Raw genomic sequence first — 26,924 nt, 5'->3', positions numbered from 1 at the left:
TCACATCCACGGAGAGTTTTCAAATTTCGCCCATTAAAGCCTAGCCCGCCATCTTTTTTCTCACACGTCACCACCTCAAAAGTGATGAAATGTTAATTGGGCTAATTTGGATGTTTGCTGTCATGACAAGGCAGGGGCTGGCTTCAACCTGAGCATGCAGTAAGCGGTTTACAAGGGAGTACTTGAAGGTGCACTGTGTGAATTTCAGCACACACACCTTTGGATCAGACGTCTCTCCCGCTCTGAAGGTAACTTATCCTGCAGTACTGACTGACTGTTACGCTGCTGTGTGAATGTTGGGGATAAATACTGGTAGCACAACTTACAACTAAATTAATTAAAAGTGTAAGTACACAATATTAATAGGCTGTATTAAAGCAGGAAAATGACTCATGTTTTCAGACCTACTTGAAACTCATATAAAGCCTTATGGGTTTCAGGAAAGACTGTGTGTGTGTGTGTGTGTGTGTGTGTGTGTGTGTGTGTGTGTGTGTGTGTATATATATATATATATATTTCTGTTTATACCTGCATTTTAAAAGGTATTCGATCAGAAGTTCATGCAGTGTGGCCAAAAATAATAGAAAACGAGCTGCATGATTATTATCAGTAAAAGATTGTTGCATGTCGACTTAAGTTTGCAGTCTGTTGTTGTTATAGAGAAAATATTCTGTGACTTTGGACGACTGATTGAAGGAATCTGGCTGCAGAATCTAACAAGATATTTCAGCCTGCTCAGCAGGCTTTCCCCTGTCTTGCCGCATTCCTCATTTTCCTTGCTCTGCTGACACACACTGCTGTTATTGCTTTTGTTGAAGAGGGTGCACGTTTATCTATCATTTCTTGATTGTCTGTTTTTATTGTTATCACTGGATTGTTTCAAACTGTTTTCAGGGAAGCAACATTCCACCACCCTGATGGCTGACATCCGCACTCCAAGCTTCAAGGTATTGAAACAATTAATTGAAGTGAGCTGTGGCTGTTTGGTTTGTACAACAGGTGATATGCTAAAGGTTAAGCCCACTGTCTGAATGATATAAGGACTCCTACCCCCAGTAGCTGCTCCAGCTGCAGCATCTTGATGATTCCTCGGCTTCCTTATACGTAAAAATCCCCCCTGTCGCTCCAAATGGAAGATATTCCAGCTCTGCTTCTTGTCCTCATGTTGCATGAGCCGCGCTGAAAGGCCTTGAGAGACGCACTCATTCGTCGGTGTTCTTACTGTGACGACAAAATACACAAAAAAATAATCCAATGGGCGTTCTAGCACCTGAAAGAGTCCATCTGCTGTAAAGCCGTGGACACCTTTTCTAAGGTGTTGATTTAGCTCTTGACTTGTCCATGTTTTCACCATTTGTGAGGGTGAGTACGCAGCTAGCGTTCATTCCTGCACTGGTCCTCTTCCTCCTGGCGCAGCCCGCTCAGCAGAATCCACTTTCCCAGCTCACGCTAAGTAGCGGGAGCTTTGCTTGTTTTCTGACCCTGAACACCTGAGCAGTAGACAGCAGGCTCAGGTAGAGATTAGGGTGGCCATTTGCAGACACACACACACACACACACACACACACACACACACACACTCACACTCAGGGATGCGTGCTGGCTTTGGTTTGGAGACTGTAGATAAACAATGCCAGATATGACACATTTAAAAAAAGGGGAATTTAAACAATCAAGCAGCAGGTAGACCTACATTAATATGTATGTAGGAATTTGATGTAGCGAAGACGAAGGTGAATGTACAAATACGGGAGAAAAAATGCATTACTTTGACCACTTTCTCGCAGTGTGACTGTGGTCACTCACCACTTCTCCTGTACTCTAATCTGGGATTATGGTGCAAGCAACCCTCTGCATGAAAAGGGAGGGGTGGCAGAGCCAGTCTAATCCCAGATAACTGCAACAGACAACTAGCTGAATGGCAGAGCAGAAAGAGGTGTCCTTTTAAAAGGATCCCATAACTCAAAACAGCAGGACAGGACAGGACAGGACAGGACAGGACAGGGCAGGACAGGACAGGGCAGGACAGGGCAGGACAGCGCATGTTCTTGATGAATATGACACATATTCCTCAACCTGCTGTTACTGTTACACCATAAATGCAGCATCAGGACAGAGCACACTCCAAGACCAGGTGACTCAGATTCAAGTCCTTCGGTTCAAATGTGATGCTATTCTGTTCTATATCTAACCATGACCTTTGACCTCCAAGTGGCATGATTGAGAACCTCAATGTAGTTATATAAAAAGTGTAAGTTGCAGCTCCTTTCTGTACGTGTCATTGATGTTACGCAGCAGTGTGGTCACCGAGAGGTAAACTTTGACTCACGTTGCATGTAGCAATCTGCCACGTCATGTTATGGCACCTGCCGCTGGCCAAACTGACACTGAAAAGCAATTAGAAATACAACCACAGGTAGTGGTTTGCAGCTCCAAGCCTTTTTGCATGTTTTATTCTTCACGAAGGTGAGCAAAGTCATTTCAGATGCTTTGAATTTGTTTAAACAAGGGGTGAGACCATTGATAGCACAAAGCCTGCAGCATTTCAATATTTGCGCATTCAACATTGTCCCACGTTCAATGGATTTACATGAAACTGTGTCCGAATGTTCAGAGGGTAGCCCTTGTCTCCAGGGAGTTTAAGTGGATTGCTTAAAGGCATCCTGAGTTACGTGCAAACATGATGATACCACACCCACTTGCACCAATCCATACGACACATCAGCGTTTGCTTACTACTTGCCCCCAGAGCATGCACACCTAAAATGGTTCACTGGGGTTGGAGCTACCTGCTACACGCTGATGGGCCGGGCTCAAACTGCTTGGGTAGGCCTGTTCCCAAACACCACCTGAAGATGTGCATCAAGATTTGCACACTTGCACATCATTTCCAATTATTTGTCCCAGTGTTATGTTTCTAGCTCATTTCAGCTCACAGCAATTTGAGCTGTTGATATTATGATAATGATACCAATAATAAGTAGGCACACACACACACACACACACACACACACACATTAGGGTTCTGCCCCTTCAGGGCTTGAACCCTTGAACCCTTGAACCCTTGGAAGTTTGAGGGCCTTACCTAAAGAAGGTGAGAGCTGAAATGCATTCCTAGAAAAGCTGGAGGCTCTGACTACATCTCACACACACACACACACACACACACACACACACACACACACACACACACACACACACACACACACACACACACACACACACACACACACACACACACACGTTGTGTTTTTATCACCTGTGGGGACATTACATAGACTTACATTCATTTCCTGGGGCCTTACCCTAACCCTAACCCAAACCTAACCTTAACCACTATTTGCCTATTCCTAACCCTATACCTGACGTAACCTCACTAAACCCGTAACCCTTTCCTCAGTCTTCAACCTAAAATTTAATGAGTTACATTAAGGGGGCCTGCATTTTGTCCCCATAATGCAGGTGAGTCCCCACAATGTGACTGTGTAAACAGATTTTTGTCCCCACAACGTGATAAACACCAGGTGTCTCTCTCTCTCTCACACACACACACACACACACACACACACACACACACACACACACACACACACATTTCCTTTACAGGTTCTCCTCTGTGTCTTTGAACCAGGCAGCCGACCTAGTTATCCAGCTGACGTCGACTCCAAAGACCAAACCGGAGGTGTTCACCTTCGGGACTGCCTTCACTGACCACATGCTGACCATAGAGTGGAGCGCGGCTGAAGGATGGCAGGCTCCACTCATCAAGCCCTTTGGGAACCTGTCGTTCCACCCGGCCTGTTCGTCGCTACACTACGGCATACAGGTACACTGACCAGGAGGGATTGAAACTTTAGCCCTACTGTTTATACCTTCTCAGGTTAAGTGGATTTAATGTCCCATCTCATGCTACGTTCTGTCACGAGACAGGGAGTTTAGGATGAGGGTTTCAGCTTATTCAAAAGACAAAGAGTCTTCCTTAGCTGCTTCTCTCTCTTCTCCTCTCACCAGCTCTTTGAAGGGCTGAAGGCGTACCGTGGGGGTGACAACCAGCTGCGTCTCTTCAGGCCGATGCTCAACATGAGCCGCATGTCCAAATCTGCTGAGAGAGCTTGTCTACCTGTAAGATGGACGAGAGGAATGAATGAGTGGATGGGTGATGAAAAAACGACTGAAATTTCAGCCACAACTTCAGCTTCACTTCTGATATTTGATTCTCTCCTTGTCTTGTCTTTCTCTACCTCTCTCCCTCCTCCAGGCTTTTGATCAGTCAGAGCTGCTGGAGTGTATCAGACGACTGGTGGAGATCGACCAGGACTGGGCTCCTCACTCAGACACAACGGGTCTGTACATCAGACCGACGTTTATTGGTACTGAGGTAAGGAGGAGAATGAAATCCTGCAGTCATCATTAAGGTTTCTTTTTTTAAGTAAAGGAAATTTAAAATGCATTGCTATGTGTTTATGTGTCCACGGTAGTCTTCTCTAGGCATGAAGAAGCCCAGCCATGCCTTGCTGTATGTGATCTTGAGTCCATCGGGCGCTTACTTCAGCACTGAAGAAGAGGCCCTGTCCTTGTGGGCCGACCCAAAGTACACACGAGCTTGGAAAGGAGGAACTGGAGACTGCAAGATGGGAGGGTGGGTGGACACATACTGTGCGCATGTTTTAGTTTTTATTCACCGATAGTCAGTCATAACTCAGTCAATCATAAGTGCAATTGTTGCTTTGGAATTCTGCAGGAACTACGGCTGTTCTTTGTTTGCCCAGTACGAAGCAGCGGATCATGGGTGTCAGCAGGTGCTGTGGCTGTACGGAGACGATCACAAGATCACTGAGGCAGGAACCATGAACATCTTCCTGCACTGGATCAATGAGGATGGAGGTTAGTCACATGACCAGAAGCTCTCTTGGCCAATCGCAGGCTGTTTTGCTTTGGTCTAGATGAAGTGGTAGAAGTAGAGTTGGAGGGACAAGAGGTCAAAGGGGATGTTGGTTCATATTCCATTTGCACCACAGATGCAAACAGTGTTCAGTATCCTTTGGGGACAAAGTGTTTTACAAATGTGACCTCCACTGGCAGAATAATGTTACTGCAACATGATGATATACAGTACAGCATCATGTTTGTTTGCCTCAACATTTTTTTTGTGCTCTCTTTATAAATGTATTCTTTTTCAGAGGAGGAACTTGCAACTCCACCTCTGGATGGTGTCATACTCCCAGGTGTAACCCGACAGAGCATCCTGGAGCTAACCAGGAAATGGGTTAGTAAGACAAAACCATGAAGATCAACATGCATGGATGAATATTCCAAATTAGGCCTCACATTTCCTCTGGTCCTTTGTCTCTCTGTGTCCAGGGTGAGTTTGAGGTGACAGAGCGCTACCTGACCATGAGCCAGCTGTGCTCTGCTCTGAAGCAGCAGCGGGTCAAAGAGGTGTTTGGCTCTGGTACAGCCTGCATGATCTGCCCCATAGGACGCATTGTTTACCAGGGACAGGTAAGAGAGAGAGCAGCAGGCAGACACATTCTGTACGGATCTGTTCACCAATATAAAGACAATTAGATTAAGGAAAATAAAAATCAGTATTGTGTCAGTCATTTTCGTGTAGCTGTCACTTCCTGAAGTCTCTGCTAGTTTCTTAGTAAGCTCATAGTGACGACCAGAATCAGGAAGCGAGTGTTCCCAGCCATGAAATAGTCCAGGACAGAACCTCGTGTAAAACCACAACTTGACAGCTTTAATTTTTGTTGCATGTAACAAATGTAACATGTTAATCAGTGAGTTTTAGAGATGCTGGTAGGCAGATTTAGTTCCCTTAAAGCCAAGCAGCTGCTTGTTTCTACTATTTTATGCAAGAAATTAGTGCAAATAATTTAGTGCAATGTTTAAAGCTGCAGTAGGTAAGACCGAGAAGAGAGACTTAGCCTGAAAATTTGAACCAACAGAAGTTCACGTCACTCCCCCTCCTTCTCCGCTGCACTCATGCCCTGCCTCCGAGCCCCTCCTCCCTGCAGTGTCTGCGCGGCTGCCGTGACAACCAGTAACATTAGCCTTAGCATCGGAAACAAGCTAACTCTGCCCAGCCGCTACATCACAGTCGCTAACATACCGTACACGCTGCAGAGTGTGACTGTAACAATCGCCATACTAGCTTTATGGTTATTTGTTGTCTTAGCCATATATTCTGTTGTTGGCAGCAGCGGTATGGGCACTTTCTCCTTTGTGGGTGGCTGTTGCTCCGCCATAACTTTCATTAGCCTCCTGACGCCGCTCACAGAGCTGTTTGACTGATCGGTAGTCAGTAGCATGAGCAGAGGGAGGGGGCGGTTTGCAACATGTGTGAGTAGTGATTGACAGATGTCAGAGACTCCCTCAGACGCTCCTCTGGCTCTGATTGGTTGTTTTGTGTCGGGCGCAGTGGATTCTTGCAAATCGCAGTAGGATCAGTAGGTGGGACCAATGAAGCTGTTTTTTTTTCTCACAGATTACATGTTTCATGTACTGCTGTCTGGACATAGGGTTTTAGCAAATATGACAAAAAATTACTTTTATACAAGTTACCTACTGCAGCTTTAAACCGGAGTCAAATTTCTTGTATTTGCACACATAGAATCTGATTCTCTTGGCTGTAGCCTCAGTCTTTCAGTCTTTAAATCATTTTGCCCTCTCATCTTCTGCGTCATGATGAGGAGGTTGGTGCCTAGAGCCTCTGTTTATTTCAGCTACACTCTAAAAAAAAGTCACGCTGTCTTTCTTTGAAGCACATTTTACTAAAAAGTAGTTATCTGTAAAAACTTGTGGAGCTTCGTACTTTGATGAATGATGCTCACGGTCTCTTGTGGACAGTTTTTATCTTTACAAGGTCTTCACAACCCTCTGGCTTCATGTTTTAATATCATAATGTGTTTACTTTATTTCCTCTACGGTCTTATAATTTATATTGTAACAAGTAAGCTCACAGAAGTGATTAAATTATTGAAATTGTGTGTTTTTAGAACTTATGCCTCCCCGCTCAGGATAAAGACTCAAAGCTGACGTCACGGATATCAAAAGAACTCACAGATATACAGGTTGGTGGACGCACAGACACACACGCTCACATGCATGCACGCAGATGTTTCGCCTAGCTTAGTAACAGCTGGTTGAGCATCTGTGTTCTTTACACTCCTGTCACCCTCAGGACTCTATTTTCAGGCAGTAATAGGTAACTTTAAACAAAGCATTCAGTGATGTGATTGTATAATAGGAGGTAAAAAGGTACATAAAAGGTGGGAGTGTGAGAGGCAATGGGACAAAATGACAATGCCTAGAACATATGTGCTTCATTGCATGTCAGCCTCGTCAGCGTTCACACATTTACTCACCAACAAGAACGAAGCTTCACTGAAAAAAAGGCAAAGAAATAGAAAATGTTGGCTAAATTAAAAAAATATGGTTGGTGAAAACCTAACAGAAACAAATATTCCCTCCAAATATTAACTTATCACACATCTCTACAATTGCATTACAGGGTTTATATCTCTGTGATTATTAGGCTCCTCAATGAGATAAAAGCATTAAGTTGTTATTTTATGAAAAAAAAAAAACATTGGTCCATATTCATTGCACGCCCACTGCATGCATTACCTTGCCTGTAAGTACATAAAAAGTGAAATATCTTATTAAGTCACGAGTAATGACTTGGTAATATTGTACATGGCCTACAAACACGCCACCTCTACAGTCTATGCAGCTCTGCAGGTTAAAACAGATTCATAATGTTCTTTGCTGAGGGCTTGATTTGTGTTAATGAGCGTGTTATGTATCGCTGACTTTCTGTTATTGTGCTGTGTAATGAGCCTATTATCAGCAGGGGTATGGGCTTGAATGCGATCCTTAATTCGTCGCTTGTACTGGGAGAGGCCCTCTCATGTTCCATGCACCAGAGCTCAAGCTAAAGCGCAGAAATCCTTCGGTCAAGTGTTTTCTGTCCACCAAACTCCAGCCAAAATCTGAAGTTTTTTAACATAACTTGTTAGAACACACACGCACAGAGGTGAAAACCTATTAACCCTCCAGCTTCTGAAACTAGAGCGAGAACCCTTAAAAGTCTTATTACGAACGTATTAACCTTTAGTCTTTGTACTTTCTGTCTGACTAGATGAGTTACTGTACTTATTTACAGTTTTGACATGCCTGTGCTTGAGTGTTTCCATTGGAATGCCACTTTATACTTATTCTCCACTCCATTTCTGAGGCAAATGTTACTACTGTACATCTCAGATTTAGATTTTACACAAAAGCACAATGATAAGCTTGTGAAATACAATACAGGGTCACATTTAAGATGTCTGTGATTTGTTGGCAGTTCCACCACAGAGACATTTTCCTCCTATGCTTCTCAGATGGTTTCATGTAAAGAGGGGAAATTATCCAACATTTCACTAAAAAAGCAAAGTCTGGAGAAATGTCCAAGGCAATGAACACAAAGTAAAATGCTCCTTGTGCGTTGCTGCATCAGTGTTATAATCTAACAATGGAGTGCACGAGCAGTGGCTTCACAAATACTCCTGACTGGGGGCAGAATTGAAGGTCAGCGTGTCCTTGTTTAGCTGTTCTTATGACAAGCTTATGAAGATTCTGAATCCTAAACTTTGACTCTTGTGGCCCTGGATGCTCTGCAGGCATCCACGTCTAAATTATAAGAGCTGATAGCGGCCTTTTTCTGATCTTCTAAACATCCTTGAAACACTTTGATTAGTTGATGTGCCTTATCTCTTCAACTAGTTATCTTTCCTTTTGCTTTGTCTCCCTCTCGCTGTTTTTACTTTCTGCACTGCATCTGTGTTTTTTGTCTTTCTGGTCAGGCCGGGCCAGGCGATTAGCATATCTGCCCTCTGCATCATCCGGGGCCTCGTATGAATGCATGATGTGTGTTATGAACGCGTTGACCACATCTTTCTATCCGATAACATCTTCCTCCGTCGACAGCTCTTCAGAGAGAGACGGCTGCGGGCCTAATGGTGGAGCGTGGAGAGTTGGAGATAGGGGCAAGACAAACTCCTGAATTCTCTCATTAAGCTCGCTGTAATTGCACAAACCCAATTATTGCCTCAGCCTTTTGTGATCTTCAAAGCCAAGATGCTGCAAATGAAGCCTCGAACAAGTGGGAGAGGAGAGAGGAGGAGGAGGAAGAAGAAGATTTGGTGGAGGGAGGGGGAAGGGGCGGGAGTGAAGCTTAATGAACAATAAAATCGACAAAACGCTGGAAAACGCTGCGCTCCTTCCGCGGCGCTGTTAAATCTGTTGACATTTCATTTGGAGGGAAGCAGCGCGGTGTTATCCCCCCACACACACTCCTCTCTTGAAGACAACATTGTGCAACAAACAAACGAGTGGTCTGAGGCAGCAGATGAAAGATGGCTTCACTAAGTCGCCCTGCTGTTCCTCTTTCAAGTTAATTAGAAATCACATTCTTTTGTTTCCCCTTCGCAGGCGTTTATTTACTTTCTCACTTCGACCATTAGAACAAATTTGCAACATGAGACGCAAATAATTGGATTTGTCTCTGCGGCTGTCATGGATTGGGGAACATTTTGTTTTGATTTTTATTATAGTTCCCTTCCTCTGTTGTGTTCCGTTGGCGGCTGAGTTTGCAGATTTGCTCATGGATATTTGATTTCATTTTTTGATTTGTGTTTTGCTCGCAATTAAGCGGCGGCAGGCGAGAGAAGTTTAGTGCTTTAGTGATTTTTTTTTTTACTGCTTAGGCCTCAGGAGGACCAGAGACTTTCTTATAACCTTTTCATGACCTTTGCTCTCTTACAGTATGGACGCACACCCAGCGACTGGACCCTCCTGGTGTAGCAGTGATGAGGAAGCCTGAAACACACACACACGCACACACACACACACACACACACACACACACACACACACACACATAATGACCAGCGTGTGCACACGGTGGACATACTATTATACAACAACCAAAGTCATACTGTAAATGTACACTTCATAGGAAACAAGTATGTGCAATATTTGTAGTTTAACTGCAATATGCTGGAGAACAGCTCTGTGGCAAGACTGTCATTCCACTTTACCTCCTTTTAAACTTAATTTAATGACAAACACACAACTGTCCAAAATAATTAACAAAAGTAGGCTAATGTCTCATGCAATACTGCACAATAACTTACACTAACCCAGCTACTGTGGCTTATTCTGATGCTCCTCATCTCCTTTTCCAACCAGCATCAGGGACACAGCTGAGGCTTTGGCAAAACATGTAAGATGTTACAAACATTCGTATGAGTTACAGAGAATTTCATGTCACATGTGTAAGAGTTTAAAAGGAACTACAGGTGGGCTATATCACATCTGTAATGACTGGAACTGCTTCTCTTTGATGAGGCATCTTATGTCAGAGGGCAGTGATGATGATGATGATGATGATGATGATGATGATGATGATGATGGGGTTTTTTTTCATTGTTGAGTGGAACCATGTCTTTGCAAGTCAGTTTTAGCTTCTTCAGCTATTAACTCATCCACCACAAAACTTGCCTGCATAACACTGTCTCTGTCAGAATGTGGTCTTCTTAAAGCTGCTTGTTGGGCACTCAAACTTTATCCAAGTACGTTTGTCCTGCAGCTCATCTGACATGTTTTGAGCTATAATGATGCTCATGATTGCCATTTTCCATCACTCTAAGCATCACTTTTTTTTTACTGACAGCCACTATGATGAATGTTATCATGAAACATAACCACTATGCACGTATTTTACATCATTTTCTTTTATCACTGGAAAAAAGTCATTGCATCACGGTCTGAATCAAATGGCCTTGTTGGTCATATACAGCCCAGATGCTGGTGGTTCCCCACCTCTGCTTTAAAGGTTCAACATGTCATATTCACTGACACTAGATGTCGCACTAGAGCACCAAGTTAGGTGAAAATATTCTGCCAGGTGTTGCATGGAGAGGAGCAGGGGGACAGAGCTGCTGCTTACCAACAGAAAGCGCATGGAGGGACAACAGTTTCACATGTAGGGACACACCGGCTACTAAAGCAAAGCACAGAAAAGCTCAGATTACAAGCAGAAGGAATGTGTCTTTACTCTCTGCTCAGGGCGCCATTACTCCACTATATCTTTATATAGCAAATACTTGTTTGGTGTTATATTACTAACAGAACCTCATGTATAAAACCTTTACATAAAAACGTCAAACTAACATAATAGAAATCCATAAGTAACACACTAGTTTCTTCCTATTTCGTTGGACTCATCTGAACAAATAGTATTCATCAGTCCTGGTTGTGTCGTGTTTGTGTGAATGGAATCTTGTCAGTGTTCTGTCAAATGATGTCAGAGCACTGGTGTCTCCTACTGTAAGTACAGCACAATAAATGATCAGCTGACCACCGTACGCTCAAGTACTGTAAAGTTTTATTGTTATTACAATACATTTTGTCCTGATGTTAAAATCCAATGTTAAAGACCGTTAATAAAATGATCATCTTTGCTTAAACATATGGCATTTCCACTGCTGGAACCTTCCCAGAGGACCAGGAACCTTCTTAGGAACTCAGGAATTAAACCTGCATTTCAGACTAAATATAGTTCCACTTGCAGAAAAAGTCCCCACTCCAAGTGAAGTACTTTTCAAAGGTTCAGGAACTTGAGGGGTGAGCCAGGCTCTGCAGAGACTCTTCCACAATCCTTGATGATGCTGAGGAGTGTCTTCCTGCCTGCCACCCTTTGCACACACACATACATACACACACTCACAGAGAACCTGGAACAGAACCAAAGCCATCAGCATAATGGAGTCATAACAGAAAGCCATCAAACCGGAGAGCCCTTGGCTGTTTGGCTCTACACACATGTACACGCACACACACGCACACACACGCAACATAAACCGGGATACATTGTACTAGCTTAAAAATGAAAACTCAGGAGTTTAAGTTGTGTCCACTTGTAAATTCATGCCTCATTAACTTAGATCTTGTCTATATGTCTGCCTCTGCCTGTGCGTGCAATGGATGCATGTGTGTGAATGTGTGCGTGTGTGTGTGTGTGTGCAAGGGGGTGCCCAGTGGCGTGCTGGATGATTTTTGGCTCTTTGTGAAGACAGCTCATTTTGGCGGCAGCTCCCTCCTTGTGTGTAGTGGCACAGCTGGTGTAGAGCCCAGTGAGTGCACACACACACACACACACACACACACACACACACACACACTACAGAATACCAAACACCCAAACACCATCTAGCCTGCTTGATCTAGGCCACTGGTGAAATTACCATAGCATGTAACTCACCATCTTATTCTCTAGATTCCTCTCCTTCCTCTTGTATGCTTTCCCTTGCTGTTACTGTAAACACTCAGTGCAGTTAGTTCAATAATCATTAGCTATAACTTAGTCTCTCGAGCCCCTCACTCCATTATTCGCCCACAGGGATCATCACAGTTTCATCTAATCTAATCTAAACGACATCTAGACAGGTGAGGACACAGTGCGTGATTGTTTCAGGGCATGTTGGATATTAGCAGCGCTGAAACCATTCCAGGAGCACTGAAGAGCACATTTGTGTTGATATTTCATTGATATTTACTTTGAGCCGACAAGCGTTGATTGGACAGTTGCTGATGAGCCTCTGAGGCAATAATTAGTAACTATGTGAAAGAGTTAAAGTAACTCTGATGGCGTGAAGCGGTGGCACTGTGCTGATTTACCTCAGTCTGAGGTCAGACTCTGAGCTTTCTTAACTGCAACTTCTGGATGTGTTATTAGTGATATTATATTGGATGGAATTTTTATTGTGGTGGAACGGTGGTAACACTGTCGCCTCACAGCTAGAAGGTCCTGTGTTCGATTCCCGCTGTGGGCAGTGGTGGCATGTCCTCCACCATGCATTCGGTGCCTGCTGCTCGAGGAAAAAGGGGCCTTTCTGTGTGGAGTTTGCATGTTCTCCCCGTGTTCACCTGGGGGATCCTCCATAAAAAACAAAATGAAACCCCCCTCTAAAAACATGCATGAAGATCACCACCTGACCAATGGTGACGACGAAAGAAAACTGGGTCCCTGGGCGCCGGTCGGATGGCATCCCACTGCCCCTGGTCTACTGCAGAGGAAGGACTGACCAGGATGGGCTAAAGGCGGAGGAAAATTTCACCAGTGCATGGCGTGTGTGTGCATGTGCATGTAATGTGTGACAAATAAAGGGGATTGTTCCTCTGATTCTTCTTCTTCTTCTTCTTCTTCTTCTTCTTCTATTGTTTGCCCCATTGATATACATAAGCTGGACAGAGTACTAGCTATACTTTGGAAATTACTGAGTGTCAAAAAAAAAGAAGATTAAACTCTTAAAACATGTCACAATGATTAGATTTACTACAGGGCTCACATTCAGCTGCACTGGTGCAGCCAGTAAACTGTAAACTGATTGTAAGAAGGGCCATGAAGAACTATTGACCTACTCTTGTAAAAGAGTAAAGAAAGACTGCTAATTACCTTCACATATAATGAGTGAAGAGACATTAAATAGCAATAAATGTTATATTTTTCTCATAATCCTGATGGTCCTGTGTTATTGTTGTCATTTTTTCAGGGCACTGTATTGCTGGAATTGCCTTTATGGTGATATAAAGTATTAATGATGTGTACCATATGTTTCATGCTTGTTTTGTTCCATCCCTTATACATATACATCCACACATCCAAACATTTATCTCTATTGGCATAACAGTTCAGTATATGTGGCCAAAGTATCTCTCTCTCCATTTCTCTCAGCTCATACTATTTTTCCTTCCAGCTCCTCCATCTCTTTTATTCTCTCTCTCTCTTTCTCTACCCCCCACCACCCCCCCAGAAACCAGGGACCCCGGCTCCCATTCAGCCTGGAGACGGCGATGATGTTTTAATTGTCACTTCTTGTTAAGGCGGCCTTGACATTCACGCAGGGACAGAGGGGAGGCGGTCGGCGTAATCAGAGGAAATGGAAGAGAGAGAGAGAGGGAAGGAGAGAGAGAGAGAGAGATGGCACCCATTCAGCCACTAAGAGTGGTATTTGGCTCTGAGCAGTGTGCCTCCTTCTCTCTCTTCCCTCTGTCTCACCCTGCCGGGGCATGATCTGATTTGACAAGCGCAACGCTGTCATCTTGAGTTTGTCCAATTTGAAATTCTAATTAATGAACTCGGCGCCACTTTGTGTTTTTGTCGTTGTTGTCGTAGTGTTCTTCCTCCTCTTCCCCTGCCTTCTTAGGCCAGTATGCCTTCTATTCGTCTTTTCTTTACCCTTCCTCCTTCCCTCACTCCTCCAGCCTTCTGCGGTGGCGGTATGCCTGTGGAGGCCACTGGTCGCTCTGGGTGAGATTGTGGTCTCACACCATAACAGATGATATCAGTGGCTTTGGGTCACCTAATTAGAATCAAACTGTTTGTGTGTGTGTGTGTATATTCTGTGAGTTTAGCACATTTGTGCGTGTGTGTGTCCACTTGAATCCTAATGAGGACGCAGAAAGAGGAGCGATGGCTACCGGCCGCCGATACTGGAGGGCAGAGGAGTGGTCTCTTTCCAGAACTTCACACATTTTCTGTACACTCAGAGGAAAACTCCCCCACACTGCTCTTAAACACTTTGCACCTTGTATTTGTACACAACCAATCAACACATGCCCAGCTTTCTATCCTCATGAATCAATGAACATCAACACCAGGCTCTGATGGAGCAAAGAGCAAGGACTTCTTTTGAGAGATGCAAACGGATGTTCAGCTATTATTCAAGAAGAAATACATCACAGAAAAGGCTTAGAGACAGATGTAATGCAGCCACAGTGTGGATATTTGCAGATGTACTGAGTGTCTACTGTCAGTGCAGCGTGCAAAACACAGCACATCCCTGTGTTTTTAGGTGGAAGACCCACAGGGTGCTGTTGGTGAACACATTCCACACAATTGCTTTGCTGTGAGACAATATCCAGTGATGCACAGTGACACCTTTATATGTATATGCAGATGTGTGAGAAATCAAGAGAATCAAAACCATCCTCGTCTCCTAGAAATCATACATATACGTACCAATTCTCATGTGGTCATGTGGTTGTGAAAAAGGCAACAGTGACTTAAGTGACCAAAACCCTGACATTTCCCTTAAATTAAGTGTTTTTGTTACCTGAATCTAACCACACGCAAGCCTCAGCATGCAAGCCCTGGTCTTAAGTGTGATCAGTCTGCAATTTGTACACCAACTGTCCGACCCGATCACTTCCCTACAACAGCTTCAGCTGCTCAGCTTCAGTGGTGCTTTGATGGCAGTATTTTCACCACACCATTCATTGTCTCCCATGCACTCTGAATGGATCCACAGTTGTTACGTTCCCCCCACACATTTATACAGGTTTTTCCCTTTAATTTGCCATAGGAACCGTTTTGGTTGGGCACCACTCCACCCTGTTCATTTTAACTGAGGGTGAGGTTATGCGGGGCAGAGGAACGTTAACGTCACGTCTTTCTTCACCAGCGGGTGGTGCTAGCAGCCTACAAACCATGGGCCTCAGCACAGCTCTGCTATAGAGAGGGAGCCATAGAAGGAGAGGAGAGGGAGCATGTGGAGTGAGGTTTTGGAGGCCTGCCAATCATGATGAAAAACCACTGCAGAACTAATCTATTTCCATGCCCGTCCTAATCCACCAACACAACGATGGCATCATTTAATCACAAAATCATCATCACCACTATCACCATCATCCTCCTCTCCCTCACTCCCCTCCCCCTCTGCTGCATTAATAAAAAATGTATTTTTTGTAAATAAGAGCTCGTGATTAAGAGCAGATTAGCGCGCGCCTTCAGACGGACAGACAGACCGTGATGGGTTTTGTTAACACGAGAGTAACACTGGGTGTCAGTTGTGTGTGTCTGACATTACATCAACGTTATCCTCCTGCCGCTCATGTTATTGCTCTTGGCTTAGAGTTTTAGGGGACTTTGTAACAGCAGCGTTGCTTAAGAGCTTAGAGTAAATGGATGGATGGATAGATGGATGGATGAAGATCAGGCATACACACACACTCACAGGCACAGAGAGATCAGTGTCACTCACACAGCTTCAGCACCAAAGCCTGATTTGCTTTGTGGTAAAAGCTGTTTTATTTCTCATCAGTGTTGTAATGGAGATGCTCCTCTGTCACACGGCACTTGAAGTCTCATTTTGTACTGAAGAGAGAAAATGTGCCATTTTTATCTCAAGATTTTTCCACAGCATCTTCATGATGGTCAGGTTTGGGACCCTGAATGCAGCAAAGCAAGGAATTTAAAGAGGTGACATGCTGATTTAGGGTTAGGGTATGATACCACCTTTTTTTAGCTTCATTGGATAATGGTTTTTTATTTGTAATTAAAAGACAATATTCAAAAATGTGGGTTTTATCTTAACCTTTCATCCTTCCAAACTCAAGTTAGAAAATTATTAGAAAACACAGAGTCATGATTTTTCTCATTTTGCTAAAGAAAGTGTCATCTAATTGTTTCAGGAGAGGATCTTTAGTGATTGAGTGTTACCTCTCTGGAGAGCTAGCCGTTTGTCACAGTTCTATCACCTTTACTTTATTCTGCATCCTAATAGAAAGCAGAGCTGTAGTGTCACACGCCATAAATCTGTCACATAAAATGAAAGTGACGGTTCAAGAATTCCATAGCTAGGATATTCAGTAAACAGGCTGCATCACTTTGTTATTATATTTTGTTTTTTTATATAAAATTCCTATTAGCCCATTTGTGTCAAGTTTGGTGACTATGTGTGAAAATGATTAACCCATTAACATATAAAGATTTAAATTGCGGCACCTCATCTCACCTCTGTGCATTTTCATGAGAACGGTGTTGCAATTCTTCTCTCAGTCGAGGATCCCAAGAAAAAACAGGGCCTTTAAAAAGTGAAACATAACTTTCATACAGCCCTTAACTGCACAAATCAGTGTCACCGTCTTATTTTGTGCCATAAAGCAGCCAAGCAGATTTTTTTGTAAATTTAGACAGGATGACTCACAACATGAACTGCAGCGCGGAAGCTGCCGTCTTCTCGTTTGCTCATGATCATTGTAGCAACATCTCAAAATTTGAAATGGTGATGATTTATTTTTAAATTGCCACCACAAAGCACGGTTAATATTAAAATCTCATGCTTTTGCTTTCAGCCTTCTGTGGATGAAGCATGTACTTTAGTCGCAGGTGGGCACATTTTGTCTTGGAATGCAGGACACCTACTTATTATTCAGTGGTGTGCTAAATATGTGTGTGTGTGTGTGTGTGTGTGTGTGTGTGTGTGTGTGTGTGTGTGTGTGTGTGTGTGTGTGTGTGTATCAAAAGGAGACGTCGGTCCTGACGGTGAGTAATGTTCTCCAGGCCTGGCGGCTGGCACTGCTCTGTCTCCCTGCAGGTGGGACTGAGTCACACACACTTGCACGCACACACACACGCACACATGCGGTGCCACCCATTTCATGCTGACCACCTCTGTGTGCCAGCCCAGCGACCATGGCAGCCAACTGGCCAATGAACAACTGTGTGTCTGTCTGTCAGTCTGTAGAGCAGCAGCACATACCACCACAGCAGCACGAGTGAGGTTCTCTCTCTGAATCTGTTTGTGTTCTCTCTCTCTGTCTCTCTCACACACACACACACACACACACACACACACACACACACACACACACACACACACACACACACACACACAGTCATTCTCTCTCATTATTCACACAAGTCTGACACATCCCTGTCAAATGCCAACTCACATTAAGGTGGAGAGAATGTACCTTTCTCTCTCTGTTTATCCGGTCTCCGTGTCTGTCTGTACGTTTCTCTCGAAATTCAAATTCAAGCTGCTTTACTGTACGAATTAGAGACGTAAACAGCATTAAATCAAGGCGTTATTGCGACCGCCAAGATACGCACAACAGTAAAAACACATTTATATACACCTCCCATTATGTCATCTGCAGCCACAAACAGTGCATGTCTACTTGTCGGAGTTTTAACTGACTGTGAAGTCCAGTTTCTTGAAGTAATAACTTAATCTTCTTCTCATTTTAAAGGGGTATTTCACTATTTTGTGCGCTTTGACAGTGTGCTGAATATAGGTGATTTCTAGGAATTTTGAGAGCTGGCTGTGAAATCCATAAATGCATTTTACTGAAGTGCAGAAGAAGTCACTGCCTCCACTTCTCCTGTCTTTCTACTGATGTCTGCTTTTGCATTCTCTTGATTTTCTATGTTTTTGTAACATTTTGTAATATGTTGCTAACTATGAATAGTTCATTATAATCTAGTGATCTAATATGTTTTATGCCTAGGTGCAAACCAACCAAACAACGCTGATCGAAGGAGAAGCCTTGCAGATACTTCAGCGCTGTGCATCGTGCCATTCTAACTTCCTCTTTAACTGCACAGGCATCACAAGTCATCATAGTAAATGACCAGATCATAACACTTAACTGATGGGTCTATCCATCAACTGTAAGTCCTGGATTTACAATGAACTGTGCAAATGTGTGTGTGTTGGAGAGACTGCTGCGTGTGTGTGTGTGTGTGTCGCCCTTTTCCATCATTTGCTAATCAGATATCATAATTTGCTCCAGCAGAATATTGAAATATGTCTGACGGTATTTGTGGCACTCCATCAGGGTTGAGTAAATGACGATGTGACAGGCATGGATAACCCACCAGACGTGATGTGACAGTGTGTGTGTGTGTGTGTGTGTGTGTGTGTGTGTGTGTGTGTGTGTGTGTGTGCGTTTAAGTGTGTTTTAATGATGTTCTGTGGAATCGGCGATGTATGGTTGCCTCTGAGCGCAGATAAAACAGTTAAACACAGTAATTGCCATTTACTCTCAGCTGTGCTTGTGCTCCCATGGGAGAGCTCAGCACTCAATGGATACCACACACACACACACACACACACACACACACACACACACACACACACACACACACTCAAACATACGTACACATCTTATTTTAGAGTATTTCGTTTTGAACAGCATCTCCTCTGTCTTGGTTTTGGAAGGTTTAGGCCTGAACTTATACACTGCTGTCACACCACCTATGGACTGCTGTGTGTCTGTGTGTCCATAGGTAAGGTCTTGCAGCCATCATCAATATTACACTCTGTCCTGGGGCAGCTGAAGGTTTCTGGGTCATTTTACTCCTTGTTCTGTTTCTTTCTCTGCTTGAAATAAGGATGGATAAGGAGGTTTATTCTCATTTGTTTTTCCAAAAATCTATATATAAAGCTTGTTTACTGACCTCTGTTGCTTATGAAGTTTGAACTTTAAAGTCTGTGTGTGTGTGTGTGTGTGTGTGTGTGTGTGTGTGTGTGTGTGTGTGTGTGTGTGTGAGAGAGAGAGAGAGCGAGAGAGAGGGGAAAAGAGAGAGGTGTGTTTCCTGATGTATAAATTAAAAGCACATAACTTCTCCTTCAGGTCACTGAAACAACAGAGCAGTCACCCGCCTGCCAAGTATGAATGTGGGGTGCAGAGAGGGACATAAATGACCCATTGTGAGTGTGTGTGAGTGTGTGTGTGTGTGTGTGTGTGTGTGTGTGTGTGTGTGTGTGTGTGAGCGTGTATGTGTGTTTGCCTCTTGCCCATGTCCCTAAACATGTGTGCGAACGTGTGGTCATTTACATGCGTCACAAATGTGCATGCACAGAGTATGTTCTTTTGCAAGTGTTTGAGCATATGTATTTTTATAAAGCATGCGTCTGTGTGTGTGAGCGTGTGTGTGTGTGTGGTGGTCTTGACTGGGTTTCTCAGAGTGTGTGATTAGGTGATCACTCTTTTATATTCCCCACAGAGAAATAAAGAGAGTCTTTCCCCTGAAAAAACAACAGCGCACAAAAGGTCCTTTGACAAGGCAGTGTGGATGTGTGTGTGAGTGTGTGTTTGGGCAGAGGGGGGTTGGCGGCGCTGGTCGTGGACCCTCTGAACTCCCCTCAGCTGTGACCCACTGCTTGCTGCCTGACAGTACATTGTATGTGTATGTAAAGACAGCATTACACGCGCTGTGCTGGCCAGAGTTGAAAGCTCAAGACACAACTCAGAAGTCTATTTTCACACTGAGATCCATTTTAATGACATGTTGATGAGACTATGAAGTTCGGGGCATCTGTGTTGTTTTCATTTGATCAGCTGTTTTCGGCGCGTTCCAGCAGTTGTTCTGTGATGAAGTGTTTGAGTTTTCTCTTGTGCTCAGTCTTCTTCTCCTTCGCTTACTGAGTTCCCACATTAACAATCCCAAAAGAAATCCCCAAATCTTCAGAGATTGCTGAGTTTGAGAAGACAGTCACTTTAATGATAAATAGAGTGAAAGTAAGGCAAATCATTAGTGACATTTCATCACTTTTTACCATATGAGGCTGTTTCTTATGCATAGGGACAGTATAAATCCAAGGAAATGATCTGATAAATGCAAAGAAAGTGGAAACTGCTGCTGAAAGTAGGAATTTTTCTTTTGATACTGTCACCTGCTCTGAGCATGTCACGCCTTGGCGGGCCCACCTGAGAGGTGTACACTCACCGCTTAAACTTCAGGACACTTAAAGCTGCGCTAGTCAATATTTTTCTATCAATAATGGATCAAACGACTTTGTCTAATGTAAAAGAAGTCGCTAGTCGTGAGAAACCTGCAGAAAATGATCACTCAGCTCTGCAGCTGTCCTTCAGCTCTACGTGGCAGTTTAGCACCTTTAAGCTTGTTGTTTTGTTTTTTTTTCACTGTTTGAGTTCATTTTCACTGCAGATGTTTGACAGATGCGGCATGCAATTGTTTTTCTTGAAAACCCTCCAATAGTCGACGGTGAATAAACAATTAGCGAACAGCACTCCAGAGAAATGCTAATGCTTCTGCTCGATGTGTAAAAAGGCAACTGCTCGCTAAGACGTCGGCCATAACTACTTAAAAGGTGATAATATGCCCATGTTGTGTTTACTGGTTGCACCAAGTGTCCAAAACATCAGAGAATGCAGGTTTAAGTCCCATCATAAGTGCTCCTTTGAACCCAAATTTCCTCTTCTGAGGGCGAAGAGGTTTGTCAAGCTGCTGCTCTTCCTCACAAGGAGACTGTGTTTTGTGTTTGGCCTGACCACTTAAATCTGTCTCATTTGTTCATACAGGATTCTCCATTCTTTTTTCATCTCTCTCTCTCTCTATCGGGCTCACCTTGCTGTCAGACTATAATGCCATGTTGTACCAGTGTCACCAAGCGTTAATACCTTAGCTGTCATCACAAAATCCCACGTCTCCTGCCCCTCTCCACCCCTGTATTCATCTATATCTCCCTTCAGCTGCTCACATTAAAGGTTACTGCACCTCCATCCCTCCATCCCCTTCGATAAAGACAATGATTAGTAAAAGGTAGCCAGACAGACTGACAAACAGACAGATAGATGCTTTCCATTTACCCCGGAGATCAGCGCCGTACCACACACAGACAGGCACACAGGGGGATTATTTGGGAAAATTCCAGGGCATTTGTTCCAGAGTGGCACCGCGGGCCTCTGAACACCGGCGATTCAGCTAATGTCACTGTGTGAAAGCATCAATCTATCAACAAAACCCTACTTTGTAGGTCAAAAGGCTTTCAGCATTGCAGCAAAAGACAGAAAAAAAAAAAAAAAACACAACGGCTCCACATTTCACCAGTGAGTGAGAGAAAGAGGCCTCGAGTGAGACTGAAAAGAGAAAATTGTTACCATTACCGAGGAAAGGCAAAGAAAGTACAGAATAGAAAAAAAAATTCCCCGTGAGAAGGAATAATCAAGATGGTTATTTTTCTGCCGGATACCGCTGCTCCCTTGCATTATCAAAATTGATCGTGCCTATAATTTTACAGGGGGGGAGACACTGAGAAATAAAGAGGTACGGAAGGCCCTATTGTTGGCCCGACAGATATCAAACACTGCGATATTGTAGCAGTTAAGTGGCAATTTTGTTTGGCTGCAAGCAGATTTTTTTTTTTTTTTACCACAGTGTGATGCCATTCTGTGCCTTTTTTAACAACTTTAGCTGGCGAAGGGGTCGCATGAACCTGATGACAATCACATAAACCTTCCTTTATGTATACATGTTGCACTCGGCTGTTTATCTCAACATGAATGATTTAACCATAAGAAGGCAAGTTTACATACATGCATATCCTTTGCATTGAAATACAGTCAGATGTGGTTAATTGCTAACATGTAAGTTACTGTGTGCAAAGCAAGCGGAAGAGTGGGGAAATTTGGTGAATGATTACAAAAGAAAGGGAAATTCATAAGTGCATGGTGCTGTGATAGCACCTACCATTTATTTTGACATAACAAAGAGAAAGAAGCACAATTTTCCAGAGAAGGGACCCTGAAGGAGATATGTCAGCGACAAATCAAGAGAAATGACATCAACTAAAGAAACAAAAGCACAACCATCAGAGTTACACACGCATGAACCCACATACGAACACACACCTCTCTGCCCTCCAGAGGTACACTATCTGCAGCAGGAAGTCCCATGCAGACACTTCCTGTTGGTCCCAGGAACAATGGCTATTGTTGCAGTCCGCACCACTGATACGCCGTGACCTCACCTCCACGTCTCAGCTGACAATAAATCCTCTACCTTTAAATGGAACAAGCGATGATAGATTAACAAGGTAATGGCGCCAGAAACAGAAAAAAACAGCATCAGGTTTAAAAACGGTAAAATACGTAAGATTGAGGCAAAAATGCAAGCAGGATGAATTGTACGGTTGTTGTTCTCACGTTCTGTTTTGTGGTGTTTGTTTTTTTTTTTGAAAGTTTTCTAATTGTTCATGTTGTTTCCAATTTCGGTGTAAACTCCCGGCGCCAAACACGTGAACAGACGGGGCAGGAAGACAATGCACTCTTTGTAACTGAGCACTTACCATTGGTGGAATATAGCTCAGCACATTTACCCAAGCACTATACTTAAATGTGAGGTACTTTCACTTGAGTGATTCTATTGTTTGCAACTTTATACTGCTACTCCACTACACCTCAGAGGCAAATATTGTACTTTTTGCTTCACAGCTTTAGACAGCTTTAGTTACTGGTTACTTTTCTGAGCTTATGAGTAGTTAACATTGGAAATGGTCACAGTTTGTTCAGGTTTAGGCACCAAAACCCAAGATCTTGGGTTAAAAAAATGCTATGTTGCATACGTGATGTAACTCAAGTACCTTTTGGAACTTCAAATGGGTCAGTGTTGACTTACTGTTTCACATGGGACATGAATAGCGAGCGGCCTGAGGTGAACGTCATGTGAAAGCAGATAGAAATGCTGTCAGCCAGACTGGATCGTCAGTCAATCTCCATTTTAAGATAACATCCTATGATGGCAGAGAATTGCAGAGTGAAAGTGATGCTTACATGGAATCTAAACGCTGATGAAGTTAAAGCAAAAGTACAGTTTAAGTACATTTTTCTGATAATACTTACACACTCTCTCCTAAGTAAGGGCCTTTACTTGCCGTGGAGTAATTTCACAGAGTGGCATGAGTATTTTTACTCAACTAAAGGATCTGAATACTTCTTGCAATACTAGCACTTACGCAAAAATACTGAGCTGAAATGTTTCAAGTACCTCACATATCTAACAGGAGCTTCAGAAGAACCATCTCCAGCTGCTCCACATTCCTGCCTTCAAGAGTGAAAAGTCCACTCAGTCATTTTACACCGTGTCACACTGATGACAGACAGCATTCGACAGTTCATTTAAACAGAGTTTTAGCAGACACACAAGACTATATTAATGCTGAGGCTTGGCTGATGGGTTGACAGACTCCGACAGAGAGGCACTGACTGTATTTTGTGGAGCATTCAGCGAACAAACTTTGAATTTCTGTGTTCTTTTTGTGTATGAACTGACGGGTAAGTGCTGAATGGGCTGGATTCTTATTATGCTCTGGAGCCTGCTTCCACATCATGGCAAAGTGAAGCATCTTACAGGGGGTATGATGTGTGAAAGGTTAAATTATGTTCATGAACCTAGAGCTGCCCAGTCTTCTAATGCTGGCCACGCTACTGCTGGAGCGCTCAACAGGTAAAACGTCATGCTCCATTAGCATCTCAGCAGAAGCTGTCTTGTAAGAAGATGCAAGAGCAAATGTGGAAGTAGTAAAACTGGTACCTGGACATTATAGTGGGGGTCATGGGTCAACTCTGGGAGTCATTTACACGTGTTTCCATGAGAAACTGGCTGGACCGGAAACAAACTGCAGTTTTTACAAACACGATCATGATGAAGTGAGCAGACAAGGAGGCAAGCAGCCTCACAGAAGGAATAAACCAGACATAATACATTCACTTCCCCAGACAATCCAGGGACTCAAACTTCCATGCTGTAACATGAAATGGATAGAAAAAGTCTAGGTAACACATTGAGAGAGAGAGAGAGAGCATTGTGTTCATTAATCAGCTGATGACACAGCTCCAGTGGCCTGAGCATTGTGGGAAATAATGGAACACAACCAAGCTCCCTTACCTTATGTTTTGCATGATCCTCGAGGGTGTTCGGAAGGGTTTCCAACATTCGACGGTGCTTTTTTTTCTCTGTGACACAATGTACGTGGGTGCTTGTGTGTGTGTGTGCGCGCGTGTGTGTGTGCCTCCCTTCGTCCCCATCTGTACAGAGCAGCTGCCGTCAGGATGCTTCTGGGGAATAAACACCTCTCTCACACACGATCTGCCTTCCCCCCCCCCCACCACCTCCACCCATCCACATCTTCTTCACCTTTCCACCTCCTTCCATTTCTCCCTCTCATTCTCTTTCTCTATCTCCCCCTTTCATTATTCCATCTTGCCAGTGCAGACTCTCTCATTTGCCTCCATCTCTATATGTTTTTAAAGTCGCAATCCACAATTGTTATGCAGCACCATGTTTGGCCACTTGTCAGACTCCACGCGGCCTGCATGCCTCGTAGCGTGTACAGTGTAATTGGTGATTGGGGCATTAAACAATGTGTCAGCTGACTTTGCGTGCTCTGAAAGGTGCGCCTTGTTGTAACAAACCCACAGAGGATCATCACGTGACTCTCCAGTTCCTTTAAGATTTAAGAGCTCAGACAAGTCAAGGTTTTCAGATATACCGCGCTACATATTTGCTGCTCAGCTAAATGGCTTCCTGAGTGATTTGTACATCACTCGAAACAGCCATGAGAGCCCAACTCTATGTCTGAAACAGAGCTGTGGACATAAGTGTGTGACATTTTTATGGGCAGTATGTTTTAGGCCAAACTTCCAAAAATCCCCCAAGAATCTGAGTTCAGTCGCATGACTCCAAATATTTGTTGCTTTTAACTGTGTATGTGAAGCTCCTTGTGTGAGAATAAACACACTTTACATGATGATTTGAACGGGCTGGTTTGTCAACAGGACTGTTTTAACGTGTGAAAACATAATGTGCATGTTTGTGAGAAAAACTCTGCGTGACAGATGAAGAAGTAAATTGTGTGCGCAAGCGTGTGTGTGTGTGTGTGTGCGCATTTGTGCAGCGTGTGTTCGCATGGCTCGAGGGGTGAGTGAGTTTTATCCTACTGTCAGAGAGAATGTGTCAGATTTCGACTCCTTTGTTCCTTGTCGCCGAGTCTTGTCGTTACGTCTATCCGTGTGTGTGTGTGTTTGCCTGCCATCCCTGTCAGCTTTAGTTATTAGTCACTGGCTCTGTCGAGAGGCGCCTTTTTTTTCCAAATAGTTTTGAAGTCATAAATCCATAAGCAGACAGATGTAAGCTGGCGACCAAATACAGATATATATTAGGCATTCCCCTGGATCCAGCAAGCTGCTTGATGGGACATAAATGCAATCATATCCTTTCTCCCAAATCCCTCAGAGCTTTCACATTCTCCCTTCACCACTGCTCATAGACTATTAAGATACAGATTGCTGTATACACTGCACTCAGTTGGTTGAGATAATTCCCATGTATACCATATGTCTTTAAATTCTGATACACTGCATCTCCTCTGAAGTGTTGATAAGACACTGAAGTGGAATGCAGAGAGCATTGTGGTCCAAAGCATCGTGTGGGCTGCGGCGCTGGACCGCCTGTAAAGAAAAAGCAGAGTGAAAGAGAGAAAATGAGTGAGCACATTTTTTGAAATAGGTTATTTAGAGGAGCACATTACAGTCAAAATAGAAACGGAGGTGATTTTTTTTAATTTCTTTTAGTTGGTGGAGGTAATCCGTCAGCGTGTGAGAATGGGAAAACCCTTTGAAGTCATTATACTCCTATTACTGTAATTGAGTTTGAGAATAATACCAAATGCTTCAATAATACCAGATTATGAATTCATTATGATATGCTATAATAATGCTGGCCAGATGCTTCCATTTTGTCTGGCCGGCAAATGAATCTAATCCAAACTGGACATCTGACAATGGAGGTTTTCATAACCCCCAGATGACTTTGAACAGGTTTTTAGGTTGCATTCATTTGCAAAAAATACTAATTAAACACAGCAGAAACACAGGAAATCAAACCTGGCTGCAGCATGATGATTGCAGGTTTATTGAGGAACTGATAGAAAACATAAAAACAGGAAACAGACCAACACACTAAAATAATTTGAAGTTTATTTGCTTTTTCAAAAACAGACAAAGAGATCATCCTCAAACACTTTCCTATTAAGATAATGAAATATGCAGAACAAGCTTGATAATAATAACTCAGTAGTTTTAGTTCTACAGTGTCACTGGTATCTAGCGGCTGCTTGCAGGCGCACAGAGGTGGTTTTGGAACAGGAAGCACCGCCTTGACCCTTGCTTCCTCCATTGCGCCTTGTTTATGTTCCAACGACTTCCTGCATTTCTCTGTCATTTCTCAGGCTTGGAATAGCCCAGCCAGCGGATGGATTTATCATGATATATTTGTCTAGCAG

General features: G+C 43.4%; 2 protein-coding genes across 2 annotated transcripts in view; one reads left to right on the top strand and one right to left on the bottom strand.

Moving 5' to 3' along the window:
* The window catches only part of lrmp (lymphoid-restricted membrane protein), a 33,449-nt gene extending 32,049 nt beyond the window's left edge, over positions 1 to 1,400 (bottom strand). The window contains exon 1 of the mRNA XM_070991605.1: positions 1,051 to 1,400. The gene's annotated coding sequence lies outside the window, so the exon portion shown is untranslated. The remainder of the gene's footprint in view (positions 1 to 1,050) is intronic.
* On the top strand, positions 167 to 10,427 carry bcat1 (branched chain amino-acid transaminase 1, cytosolic). The gene is made up of 11 exons (XM_070991618.1): positions 167 to 248; positions 895 to 947; positions 3,632 to 3,826; positions 4,012 to 4,122; positions 4,259 to 4,378; positions 4,479 to 4,639; positions 4,742 to 4,884; positions 5,181 to 5,266; positions 5,362 to 5,502; positions 7,002 to 7,076; positions 9,814 to 10,427. The coding sequence occupies exons 2-11, from the start codon at positions 918 to 920 to the stop codon at positions 9,850 to 9,852; spliced, it is 1,101 nt and encodes a 366-aa protein (XP_070847719.1). The 5' UTR covers positions 167 to 248; positions 895 to 917; the 3' UTR covers positions 9,853 to 10,427.
* Positions 10,428 to 26,924: the final 16,497 nt, after the last annotated feature.

Source organism: Chaetodon trifascialis, chromosome 22 (genome assembly GCF_039877785.1).
Source record: "Chaetodon trifascialis isolate fChaTrf1 chromosome 22, fChaTrf1.hap1, whole genome shotgun sequence".
NCBI classification, from domain to species: domain Eukaryota; kingdom Metazoa; phylum Chordata; class Actinopteri; order Chaetodontiformes; family Chaetodontidae; genus Chaetodon; species Chaetodon trifascialis.
The sequence above is the reverse complement of the archived record's forward strand: the minus strand, read 5'-3'. Positions and strand labels throughout refer to the sequence as shown.

Bases quoted from the DNA above. Each gene is read 5' to 3' on its own strand.
- bcat1 (XM_070991618.1), top strand. From the start codon at position 918: ATGGCTGACATCCGCACTCCAAGCTTCAAG. The intron at 948-3,631 runs GTATTGAAACAA...TCTTTGAACCAG, and splicing joins TCCGCACTCCAAGCTTCAAG to GCAGCCGACCTAGTTATCCA. The intron at 4,123-4,258 runs GTAAGATGGACG...TCCCTCCTCCAG, and splicing joins CTGAGAGAGCTTGTCTACCT to GCTTTTGATCAGTCAGAGCT.